The 11223-nt window shown below is 45.0% G+C and overlaps 1 protein-coding gene across 1 annotated transcript in view; it reads left to right on the top strand.

Moving 5' to 3' along the window:
• The window catches only part of LOC121523030 (titin-like), a 109941-nt gene that overhangs the window by 56348 nt on the left and 42370 nt on the right, over nt 1-11223 (top strand). Inside the window, exons 88-110 of the mRNA XM_041807760.1 lie at nt 54-374; nt 1485-1769; nt 1880-2185; nt 2312-2475; nt 3471-3711; nt 3908-4183; nt 4272-4571; nt 4708-5010; nt 5107-5406; nt 5503-5790; nt 5907-6209; nt 6302-6604; nt 6714-7019; nt 7317-7604; nt 7760-8050; nt 8140-8427; nt 8535-8817; nt 8906-9213; nt 9299-9403; nt 9495-9692; nt 9789-10085; nt 10181-10768; nt 10867-11169. Coding sequence (XP_041663694.1) covers nt 54-374; nt 1485-1769; nt 1880-2185; nt 2312-2475; nt 3471-3711; nt 3908-4183; nt 4272-4571; nt 4708-5010; nt 5107-5406; nt 5503-5790; nt 5907-6209; nt 6302-6604; nt 6714-7019; nt 7317-7604; nt 7760-8050; nt 8140-8427; nt 8535-8817; nt 8906-9213; nt 9299-9403; nt 9495-9692; nt 9789-10085; nt 10181-10768; nt 10867-11169 — 6645 coding nt within the window. The remainder of the gene's footprint in view (nt 1-53; nt 375-1484; nt 1770-1879; nt 2186-2311; nt 2476-3470; nt 3712-3907; nt 4184-4271; nt 4572-4707; nt 5011-5106; nt 5407-5502; nt 5791-5906; nt 6210-6301; nt 6605-6713; nt 7020-7316; nt 7605-7759; nt 8051-8139; nt 8428-8534; nt 8818-8905; nt 9214-9298; nt 9404-9494; nt 9693-9788; nt 10086-10180; nt 10769-10866; nt 11170-11223) is intronic.

Consider the following 11223-nt stretch of genomic DNA (forward strand, 5'->3'; position numbering starts at 1 on the left):
TACAATCTATTGGTTAGGGTTTTATCTTCACATACTCTGACGTCTTTTTACAGAACCTCCTGCACCTCCCACCAACTTGAAGGTTACTGACAGCAGCAAAACCACTGTCACCCTGGGCTGGACCAAGCCTGTATCAGATGGTGGAGCACCTCTCATCGGCTATGTTGTGGAGATGAGAGTGCAAGGAAGTGCAAAGAAAGGAGACGATGGCTGGAAGAGGTGTAACGTGGCTGCACAGCTGGTTGTGTGCGAGTTCACCGTCACCAGTCTGGATGAGAACCTTGTGTATGAATTTAGAGTGTCAGCTCAGAACCAGGTGGGCATGAGCCTGCCATGTGACCTCGATGGTGCCGTGATACCAAAGGAGATTCTAGGTGAGATATTTGTAGTCACCACAAAACTCTCTAGATCAGGGGTTCTCAACGTTGGGGTTGGGACCCCATTGGGGGTCGCGAGACACCGAGAGGGGGTCTCCAGATGCTTTAAAAAGATTTTAGAATATTTATTAAATAACAATGTTGCCACTTTACACCAATTTTGCCTAATTTCAACCCGTTGTCATCACTTTTTCCTGCCAATTTCGCCAACTCATTTTTGCCACTTAAAACCCATTTATTGTCCATTTTAAACCCTTTCCACCACTTTTTTTCTGCCTGTTTTTGTCACTTCTAAACCAAACCTTTACACTTTCTGCATATTGTTGGCTCTGTTGACCCATTATTGCCACTATTAACCCCTTTTAGCACTTTTTAAGCAACATTTCACAATTTTATATGCCCATTCCTGCCTGTTTCTGTCTCCACTAACCCTTTTATGCCAGTTTATATCCATTTTTAAACCCATTTCACCAAATTTCCACCAGTTTTTGCCACTTTAACGCCATTTCAGACACTTCTAATCCCCTTTTACTACTTAATATGCCCATTTTTACCATGTTAACCGATTTTTGCCACGCTTTGTTATTTTTTGCCACTTTTATCCAGTTTCTGACATTTCTGCTCCTCTTAAACTCAAATTTCACCACCTTTTGACCCATTTTAGCTTTTCAAAATGTATTTTAATTCAGTTTTTTAACAGAAGGATTACCACTCTTTAGGGGGCTACTTACTGCACAGATGAATTAAAAAGATATTTGTTTCCTTGATAAGAGTGGTTATGATTCAGGTTAAATATAAGATACCACAGCTTAACTGTACAATGGACCATGGTTTTGTTGGTCCCCAGTTCGGCTGGGCCATTTTTCCCCCTAATAGGCGGTCTTGTCTCCATGTGACTATTATTGAATGTTCATGGCTGTGTTCAGCCACCTTCAGGTACAGTGGGGGTCCCCGGTCTCTGACACCTTTATTTTGGGGGTCGCGGGCTGAAAAGGTTGAGAACCACTGCCCTAGATTATGATGCCCTCCAACGCTTACACACAACAACCTGATGAATAAACTACAGTTCATTTTGAGATGCTGATACTGGCCCTTTCTTCCCAACAGAGGCTCCAGAGATCGACCTGGACGCCAACCTGAAACAGGGACTGACAGTCAGAGCAGGCTGTCCCATTAGACTCTGTGCCACTATCAGAGGAAGACCAGCTCCTACAGTCACTTGGAGGAGGATGGGTATTGACAATGTGGTCAGGAAGGGCAAAGTTGACATCATCGACACCATGACCTTCCTGGTCATCCCCGACAGCACTCGCTATGACTCTGGCAAATACAGCCTGACTCTGAAGAGTCCTGCTGGAGAGAAAGCTGTGTTTGTCAATGTTAAGGTTCTTGGTACGTCACTGTGTTCTTTAAATAATGCACATACTTGTTAACTACCTACAGGAAAAAATAATTTTGCTTTACTAAAACTTGATATAAATGTCTCCTTTCTTACCCAACAGACACTCCAGGCCCTGTGGTGAATCTGGAAGCCAGTGACATCAAACAGACATCAGCCATGCTGGCCTGGAGTCCTCCAGAGACTGATGGTGGCAGTGAGGTTACCCACTACATCGTTGAAAAACGTGAAATCGACCGTAAGACTTGGGCAACTGTCAAGGCACAAGTTGAGAAGGATAAGGTTCCCTTCAAAGTCAGCGGTCTGGCTCCGGGCACTGAGTACTACTTCAGGGTCACAGCTGTCAATGAGTACGGACCTGGAGTTCCCAAAGTGTCACCCACTTCCTATCTTGCTTCTGATCCTGTCAGTACGTACAAAATTGTTTTCACACCAGAGCCAAGAGACAACGGCTACTAACACTGTAGTGCTCACGCCTTTTTTCCCATCAGTCCTGAAAACACTTCATATACACCTGTCTGCTTTTCTTTCTCAGGCAAGCCTGATCCCTGTGAGAAGATTGAAGTTCTGGAGATCACCAAAAACAGCGCCGTAGTTGGCTGGGTGAAACCTGCAAGAGATGGTGGTGCCAAGATTGATGGCTATGTGATTGAATACACTGAGGTCAAACCTCCTCCAGAGATCCCAGCCCCAACGGAGGTTTGTCTTGTGATGCAACCGAACCTCTGAAATAGTTTTGACTATCTTCCCCTTCACATACTTAAAAACTCAGACTAGGATAAAACAGCTTTACTGCCATTTTATATGTGCAATGATTTCTAGAACCAAAGCTCTTTTAACATCCTGAGACCTCAGCTTTGTCTGTAGAGCATTTTTAAATTTTTGGGATAAGTACAGTTAGAGTTAAACGGGACATTTCATGAAATGTTCCTTTCCAAAATAAAAAACACTTAAATTTTTAATAAATAACCTCAAATTCTTCTTCTTCATATATGTAAAGTATCCCATAAAACGTTTCCCATCTTTACATGGTCTTCAAATCTTTCGGTGAAACTTTGCAAATACCAGGCAGATTTCTAAAATATAATCAAAAGTTTCTTGGCATATTCTAAAACTTTTACATATATTCTCCAAAATTCCATGAAAAGATGGAATGTCCTAAAATATTTTCCTGAAATTTCCATGAAAATTTCTGTAAATTTCAAAGGACAACCCCTACCCCTAAATTCCAAATTTCCTAATTTCCCAAATTCTAGGGATGCTTGATATTTGATTTTTGCTGAAATCAGATATGCCAGTATTTACAAAATAATGTTGGCCGATATCGATATTTAGATTTAGTTCAGACCTAAAACCTGAAAACACACTTTGAAGTGTAGGGAATGATGATGAATAAAGAAAAGGACTCGCCTAAGGCCCAGAAAACTCCACTAAATTATTTTTGTACAGCCAAAGAAAGCAGATTTTTACAGTCAAAGTATCAGTTTTAGTTATCGGCAGAAATGTTCATGTCTGCCGATACTGAAATTAAACTGGTAATATTGTGAATCCCTACAAAATTCCCCATGAAGTTGCCAAAGAAAGTCTAAAACAGTTTCCCAAATCTTGCAGTAAGTGCGAGAAGGGTCTTAGGAAGTTAACATTTAGTAGCTTTGGATAGTAATCATCTATCCACAAACTTTTATCTGCCACAGGTTCCTGAAGGTGAGGAAGCTCCTCCACCACCTCCTCCACCCCCTGTGGTTGAAGAGGAAGAGGTGAAAGAACCTGAAAAGGAAGTCTGGAATGCCTACACTACAGTCAAAGGTCTGACCATCAGCATAAGTGGTCTGAAGGAGGGAAAGAGGTACAAATTCAGGGTGGCAGCAAAGAACATCATGGGCATGAGCTCATTTACGGAGACCAGACAGCCAGTTGAGATCAAGGAACAGATGTGTAAGTTATTTCATATCACTAAGAGACTATTTCAGTGAATATCTTGTGATGTGCAAATTGTTAAATTATCTTAAAACCTTGTTCGTCTCATACTTTGACAAATGAAGTGTCGCTAATAATCCTGGCATTCCTCTTAATTCCTCTCAGTCAAGTTACCTCAGTAAAATAAGAGATTAATTTTCATTTTTATTGACAGTGGAGCCAAAGATTGTCATGCAAGAAACAGCAAGTGCCAGAGCGGGAGCCAAGCTGAGAGTAGAGGCACTGGTTTCTGGGAAACCTGCCCCGACCTGCAAGTGGATGCGCGGTGAAAGTGCAGTGGTCCCATCCAGCCGTCTGGCTGTGCACCAGTCCGGCAACCTGTGTGTCCTGATCATCAAAGATGTGTCAAGAACTGACAGCGGAGAGTACAGCCTTGTGGCTGAGAACAGCTCAGCAAAGGTGACCCAGGCCCTGAAGATTATCATCAGAGGTCAGTGTTAACCACAGAAGAGTTCCTCAGGTTTTGATTCTTAGCAGGATGGATATTTGCCATGCTTAAAGATAAGTATTTGTTTCAGATATTCCCGGTCCTCCTGAGGGTCCTGTTGAAATCAGTGACATCGATTCTGACGCCTGCTCCCTCTCATGGAACAAACCACTGGAGGATGGTGGCAGCAACATCACCAACTATGTCGTGGAAAAATGTGACGTGTCTAGAGGCGACTGGGTTACAGCTGCCTCTTCTGGTGTAAAGACCAGCTGCAGGCTTGGAAAACTCATTCCTGGAAAAGAGTATGTGTTCCGTATCCGTGCTGAGAACCGTTACGGCGTGTCAGACCCCATTCAGTCTGACAGGATGGTGGCCAAGTTCCCCTTCGGTATGTTGTCACAGTCCTTGCTTACTTTTAAGTTAGACAAGATAACCCTTTATTTTCTATTTACATAGAAATAGGTGTTGCGTGACAAGGTCCAAGATGTATCAATTTTTTTTTTTTTTGTTTGTTTTGTTTCTAGATGTTCCTAGTGAGCCTCTCAACTGCCGCATCAACAAGACCAACAAAGACTGTATGTTTGTGGCCTGGGATAAGCCAGAGACCGATGGTGGCAGTCCCATCACAGGTTACTACATAGAACGTAAGGAGAGGAACAGCCTGCTGTGGGTGAAAGCAAACGACACCGTTGTCCGCACCACCGAGTACCCGTGCGCTGGCCTCATTGAGGGTCTTGAATACACATTCAGAGTGTCTGCCATCAACCGCGCTGGCCAGGGCAAACCAAGCAAGAAGACCGACTTTGTTGCTGCCAGAACACCCATTGGTAGGTTTGCCAATTTGGCATCAAAAACAATCAAAAGAATGTGTGCAAACAATCTTAGTTTCAGTTATTAAATCCTGTTTCCTTTGCCTGTGACAGACACCCCAGGTAAACCTGAGGTCCTAGACGTGACCAAGAACTCTGTCACCCTGGTCTGGACTCGTCCCAAGAATGATGGTGGCAGTAAGATCATTGGCTACTATGTTGAGGCCATGCGGGTACCAGGAGACACCTGGATACGCTGCAACACCAGCAGTCAGAACGTCCCAAGGGAAGAGTATACCGTGACTGGCCTGGAGAGGGACCTTCAGTACCAGTTCAGAGTTATTGCCAAAACTGCTGTCAACATCAGCAAACCCTCTGAGCCCACAGATCCCATCCTGGTCTGTGCTGAGAATGGTGAGTCCTGGCTTAAAGCATTAGTAACACACTGTTATGACTGCCTTATCTTGATCTGAATTGTGACGCTGCTTTGTCTCATTTTAACAAACATAGTTCCTCCGAGGGTGGAAATCAACGCAAGGATGCAGAAAGGTTTCAAGGTCAAGGCTGGAACCACAATTCTTCTGGAGGCTGAGGTGTTTGGAAAGCCTATGCCCAGAGTGACCTGGAAGAGAGGCGATGATACTCTCAAGTCAGGTGAAGGCCAGGTCATCACCCATCAGAGGCATCACTTCCAGCTTGAGATGACGGACGTTACCAAAGAGCACACAGGAACCTACACCATCCAGGCTGATAATGCCAGTGGCTCCAAGACTGCAGAAATCCAGGTCATCGTCCTGGGTGAGTACCACTCTTGATCCAAGTATAAAGGTTTAACAGTCCTTTTTACCAGGTCCAGCTTCTCGAATCACTAAACTCTGATCAGTCAGCTGATTCTTATTTTTTATTTTACTCAGATGTGCCTGGCCCCCCTGCAAAAGCCAAGTTTGTTGAGGTGTTTGCCACCAGTATGAAGTTGTCCTGGGAGCCACCTCTGAAGGATGGAGGTGCTGCCATCAGTAATTACATCGTAGACAAGCGTGAGACCAGCAGAGCCAACTGGGCCCAGGTTACTGCAAAACTTAAGGGTGAAGTCCTTGAGCTCAATGTGGAGAAGCTGATTGAGGGTCATGAGTACCAGTTCCGAATCCGTGCTGAGAACATGTGGGGAGTTGGAGACGCCCTCATCACTGACCCTGCTATTGCAAAGAACCCATACAGTGAGTTTTCAGGTCCAAGCAATTACATTCCACTTGATATTTTCTTTTGACCAAAACATAAACCAAAACTCAAATTCTCATGTGACTTTCAGCTGTCCCTGGCCCTTGTGAGGCCCCAGTGATCACCAATGTGACTAAGGACCGTATGACTGTGAGCTGGAAAGAGCCTGCTGATGATGGAAAGTCCACCATCTTGGGATACATGCTGGAAAAGAAAGGGAGGAAGGAGATGAACTGGACCAAGATGAACAGGAAGCCCATGACAGAGAGGAGCCTGGATGTCACCGGTCTCACAGAGGGAGTAGAGTATGAGTTCAGAATCGCTGCCGTCAATTTGGCAGGGACTGGCAAATTCAGCGAGCCCTCTGCTTCAACAGTTGCACAAAATCCCATCAGTAAGTCCTGTTGCCTCTGAAAACTTTGCACACATCTTTCTTTTAAAGTCAAATGTACATCACTACTCTCTTTATGTAATCTAACCTGGGTCAATGTGCACTCCTCCAGCTCCTCCTGGCCCAGTTGTGAACCCCAGTGTGGCAGACACAACCAACAGCACCATTAGCCTCACCTGGACTGCCCCAGCCAATAATGGAGGAAGTCCAATTATAGGTTACCTAGTGGAGTGCAAGAGGACGGACACCACAGACTGGATCCGGTGCAATGTCCCAAGGAACCTGCAAGAAACCAACTATGTCATCCAGAATCTTATTCACAAGTCTGAGTACCAGTGCCGCGTCACTGCTGTCAACAAGGTGGGCTTCGGTGAGCCAGTGGAGGTACCTGGCAAGCATGTTGCCAAGGACATCACTGGTACGTACATTTTTTGTTTTAACCTAGAACTGTTCAAACCTTAATCAAACGTGTACAGTTAGCCTGGCTCATTTATGTTGTGTTCAGTTCAAAGTTACTGATATCGTTTCATTTGCCTTTAAACCTGGTTGAACACTTGATTACCAAATCCTATTTACTAGGTTCTTCAGCACAAAATTTTTCTTCTATTTTCACAGTTCTTTGCCCCATTTGTGTTGCAGAATTTGGCCGGTGCTGATATGACAGCAATGCTCTTTTTTCACACTGTCATTTGTAACCGTGACTCTCTCTCTGTAGTTCCACCTGAGGCAGAGCTGAGCGCACAAATGAAGGAAGGCTTGGAGCTGACTGCTGGTGCCACCATGAGGCTACATGCCATCATCAAGGGCCGTCCCGTTCCCAAGATCACCTGGGCCAAAATGAACACAAACATCAAGGACCGTCAGGGCATTGTCATAAAATCAACTAACTATGATACGATGGTGGTGGTGGAGAATGTAAACAGATATGATGCTGGCAAATACATTCTGAATCTAGAGAGCACGGCTGGCATGAAGATGTACACCATTGTTGTAAAGATCTTTGGTGAGTAAAATGTTTTAATTTCTCATATCATTTCCAGTGATTGTACTCCAAGTAAATACATAGACTGGATAGACTGGGGTGGGAACCTAATGTTTGATTGGGGTTAGTTCCAGTTTTAAGATACATTGCTAGAATGCTTTGCTTTATCTCTCCAGATACTCCTGGACCTCCAACCAATCTAGTGGTAAAGGAGACATCTAAGGACAGTGCATCCATCTATTGGGACGCTCCTCTGATTGATGGTGGCCACGAGGTCACCCACTACATAGTGGAGAAGCGTGACACAGAGAGGAAGGCCTGGTCCAGCGTCTCTAGAGACTGCAACAAGACAGCATTCAAAGTGCCAGACCTGGATGCAGGACGGTCTTACTGCTTCAGAGTATCAGCAGTGAACAAGCTTGGAGCCGGAGAGTGCTGTGAAACCGTTGATGCAGTCAAGGCATCCGGTGGGTTTATAATAACATTTTATGTCTGATACTCTTTTGTTGTCTGTCAGCAAAAATCATACTCACTGCACTCATGTTCATCTTTACAGAGGAGCCTGGTCCTGTTATGGACTTTAAGACCCTGCTGGTCACCAAGGACTCTTGCACGCTAAGCTGGAAGAAACCTCTTACAGATGGTGGCAGCCGTATAACCTGCTACGTCCTGGAGGTTCTCAATGGTGAAGACAAATACAAGGAACTAATGAGGTCCAAAAACATGCAGTACAGTGCCAAAGACTTGGTGGAGGGCAGGGAGTATAACTACAGAGTAAAGGCTGTGAATGACTCAGGAGAGAGCTCTCCCAGAGAACTGGCCGTAGTCGCCAAGGACCAGATCAGTAAGTCACTGTCCATTATTATAAAGAGTATTCAAACTACAGAAGGCAGTTTGTAATAATATGTTTTGACTTTTGAGTGTTCAAGTACTCATTTCTTATCGCCACAGTTCATCCCAGCTGTGACCTGAGGGAGCTGCCCAACATGTGCTACATTGCCAAAGAGGGCAGCACCGTCCGTCTGAAGATCCCAATCATCGGCAAGCCTACCCCCAAGGTCACGTGGAAGAAGGGAGATGATGAAGACCTTACAGACACTGGCAGAGTGTGTGTAGAGTCCTCTGCAGTTAACACAACCCTCCTGATTAGAGACTGCCAGAGAAGTGATGCTTCAAAGTACATTATCACCCTGAGAAACAGTGCTGGGAGCAAGGAGTCCACCATTTTCATCAGGTAAGTATTATTCTGCTCAATCAGGAATATTTCATAGGAACTGGTTTGGATGCTGAATCATTGATGCCATACAACCATCTTCTTAAAGGGTGGTGGGAAAACCTGGCATCCCTATTGGACCAGTGAAGTTCAAAGACGTTACTGCTGATGGCGCTACACTGAAATGGGGTGCTCCTAAGGATGATGGTGGCTCCGAGATAACAAACTACATCCTGGAAAAGAGGGACTCTATCACCAACATGTGGGTTAATGTGTCCTCCTCTGTGGAGACCAACACTATGAGGGTGACCGGTCTCCATGAGGGCACAGAGTACTTCTTCAGAGTCTGTGCTGAGAACAAGTATGGAGTTGGAGAAGGGCTCAAGTCTGACCCAGTTGTTGCTAAACATCCATTCAGTGAGTGATCGTTGATCCACTTTACAGTTTTAAGTCGAAGTGTTGAAGTGTTGTCTATTGATAAATATCAAATGCTCTTCTACAGATGTTCCCGACGCTCCTCTTCCACCTCAGATCATGAGCATGCGCCATGACTCCGCTTACTTGGCCTGGTCTGATCCCAGGAAGACTGGTGGATCTCCTATAACTGGTACAATCAGCTTGAACACCCAATCCAGCTGCTGTCAAACATCTAAGTTGTCTCTTCTTGTCTTTGACCAACTGTTTACTTTGTTGTTCAGGCTACCATGTTGAGTTCAAGGAAAGGAACAGTATGTTGTGGAAAAGGGCAAGTCCTGCACCCTTGAGGATGAAGGAACACAAGGTAACAGGGCTGACGGAAGGACTGGAGTACGAGTTCAGAGTCATGGCTATCAACCTGGCTGGTATTGGCAGACCAAGTGCTCCCACTGATCCACTGGTGGCCCTGGATCCAGTTGGTATGTCCTAAAAGTACAAGACTGGCAACAAATATAGGAAACTGAATTCTATAAAAATGCAACATGGACTCACATGTCTTGCGTCCTTGCCCTTAGATGCCCCTGGTAAACCTGATGTGATCAGCATCACCAGAAGCACTGTGACCCTGCAGTGGACAGAGCCACAGTTTGATGGTGGGCACAGACTGACTGGCTATATCGTGGAGAGGCGTGACCTTCCATCCAAGATCTGGGTGAAGGCCAACAATGTGAATGTTGTGGAGCCTGCATTCACTGTGACAGATCTCCAGGAAGGTTGCAAATATGAGTTCAGAATCAGAGCAAAGAATGCTGCTGGTGCTCTCAGTCCCCCCTCTGAACAGACAGATACCATTATCTGCAGAGACGAATACGGTAGGAAAATTAAAATACCCTTAATCCTTCTTAGTGTACTTTCAGTTATAATCTATGAAAATGTACAATAAATTAAACTTTCCTTTACTCAACAGCTGCGCCAACCATCATAATCGATGCACAGGTGAAAGAGGGCCTGACTGTCCGAGCCGGGGATACTATTGTTATAACTGCTACAAGTATTTTAGGAAAGCCTGCACCAACCTCATGCTGGTCAAAGGGAGGAAAGTACTTTAAACCATCTGATATTGTGCATATTGAGACCACCGAGACTTCATCCACTTTGTCCATCAAGTATGCTGGCAGGAAGGATTCTGGAGATTATGTAATCACTGCTAGCAACCCCTTCGGTGTGAAGGAAGAAACGGTCAATGTTACAGTCCTGGATGTTCCTGGAATGCCTGGACCCATTGAAAGTAGTGGTGTCTCCTCTGAAAAAGTCACACTTACCTGGACAGCTCCTACTGAGGATGGAGGTTCTCCTATCAAGTATTACACTCTTGAGAAGAGAGAGACCAGCCGCCTGCTTTGGACTATCCTGGAGGAGAGGGTCATTGACTGTCACTACGTCGCAAACAAGCTCATCCAGGGCAACGAGTACTTCTTCAGAGTCTCTGCCGTTAACCAGTATGGTGCCAGCGAGCCATCTCATTCTGAAGCAGTCAAGATGGTCGACAGATTTGGTAAGAGCAGTGAGCTTTAGTTCTTAACGTGAATCTTTAAATTCTTACACATATAATGGGCTGTTTCACAAGTATGTTTCTGCTATTCCTTTGTATAGGTCCTCCTGGTCCACCATCTAAACCAGAGGTAGAGAAGGTTGATGGACATTCAGCCACAGTGACGTGGAGAAGGCCCACTGAGGACGGGGGAAGTGACATCATAGGTTACTGTGTTGAGAAAAAGGAGAAAAAGGGTATGAGATGGTTAAGGGCATCAAAGAAATCTGTCACTGAGCTCACCTATGAAGTCACTGGTCTCACCGAGGGCGTGGAATATGAGTTCCGTGTTCTTGCAGAGAACAGAGCCGGCTTTGGAGAGCCAAGTGAACCGTCAATGTCGGTCAGAACAATAGTTGTCGCCTGTAAGTAAAAATTGTTTTCTGGTTATGCAAGCAAAGATTCAGGAATAATTCATG

The sequence above is a fragment of the Cheilinus undulatus genome, linkage group 15, assembly GCF_018320785.1.
Source record: "Cheilinus undulatus linkage group 15, ASM1832078v1, whole genome shotgun sequence".
NCBI lineage: Eukaryota > Metazoa > Chordata > Actinopteri > Labriformes > Labridae > Cheilinus > Cheilinus undulatus.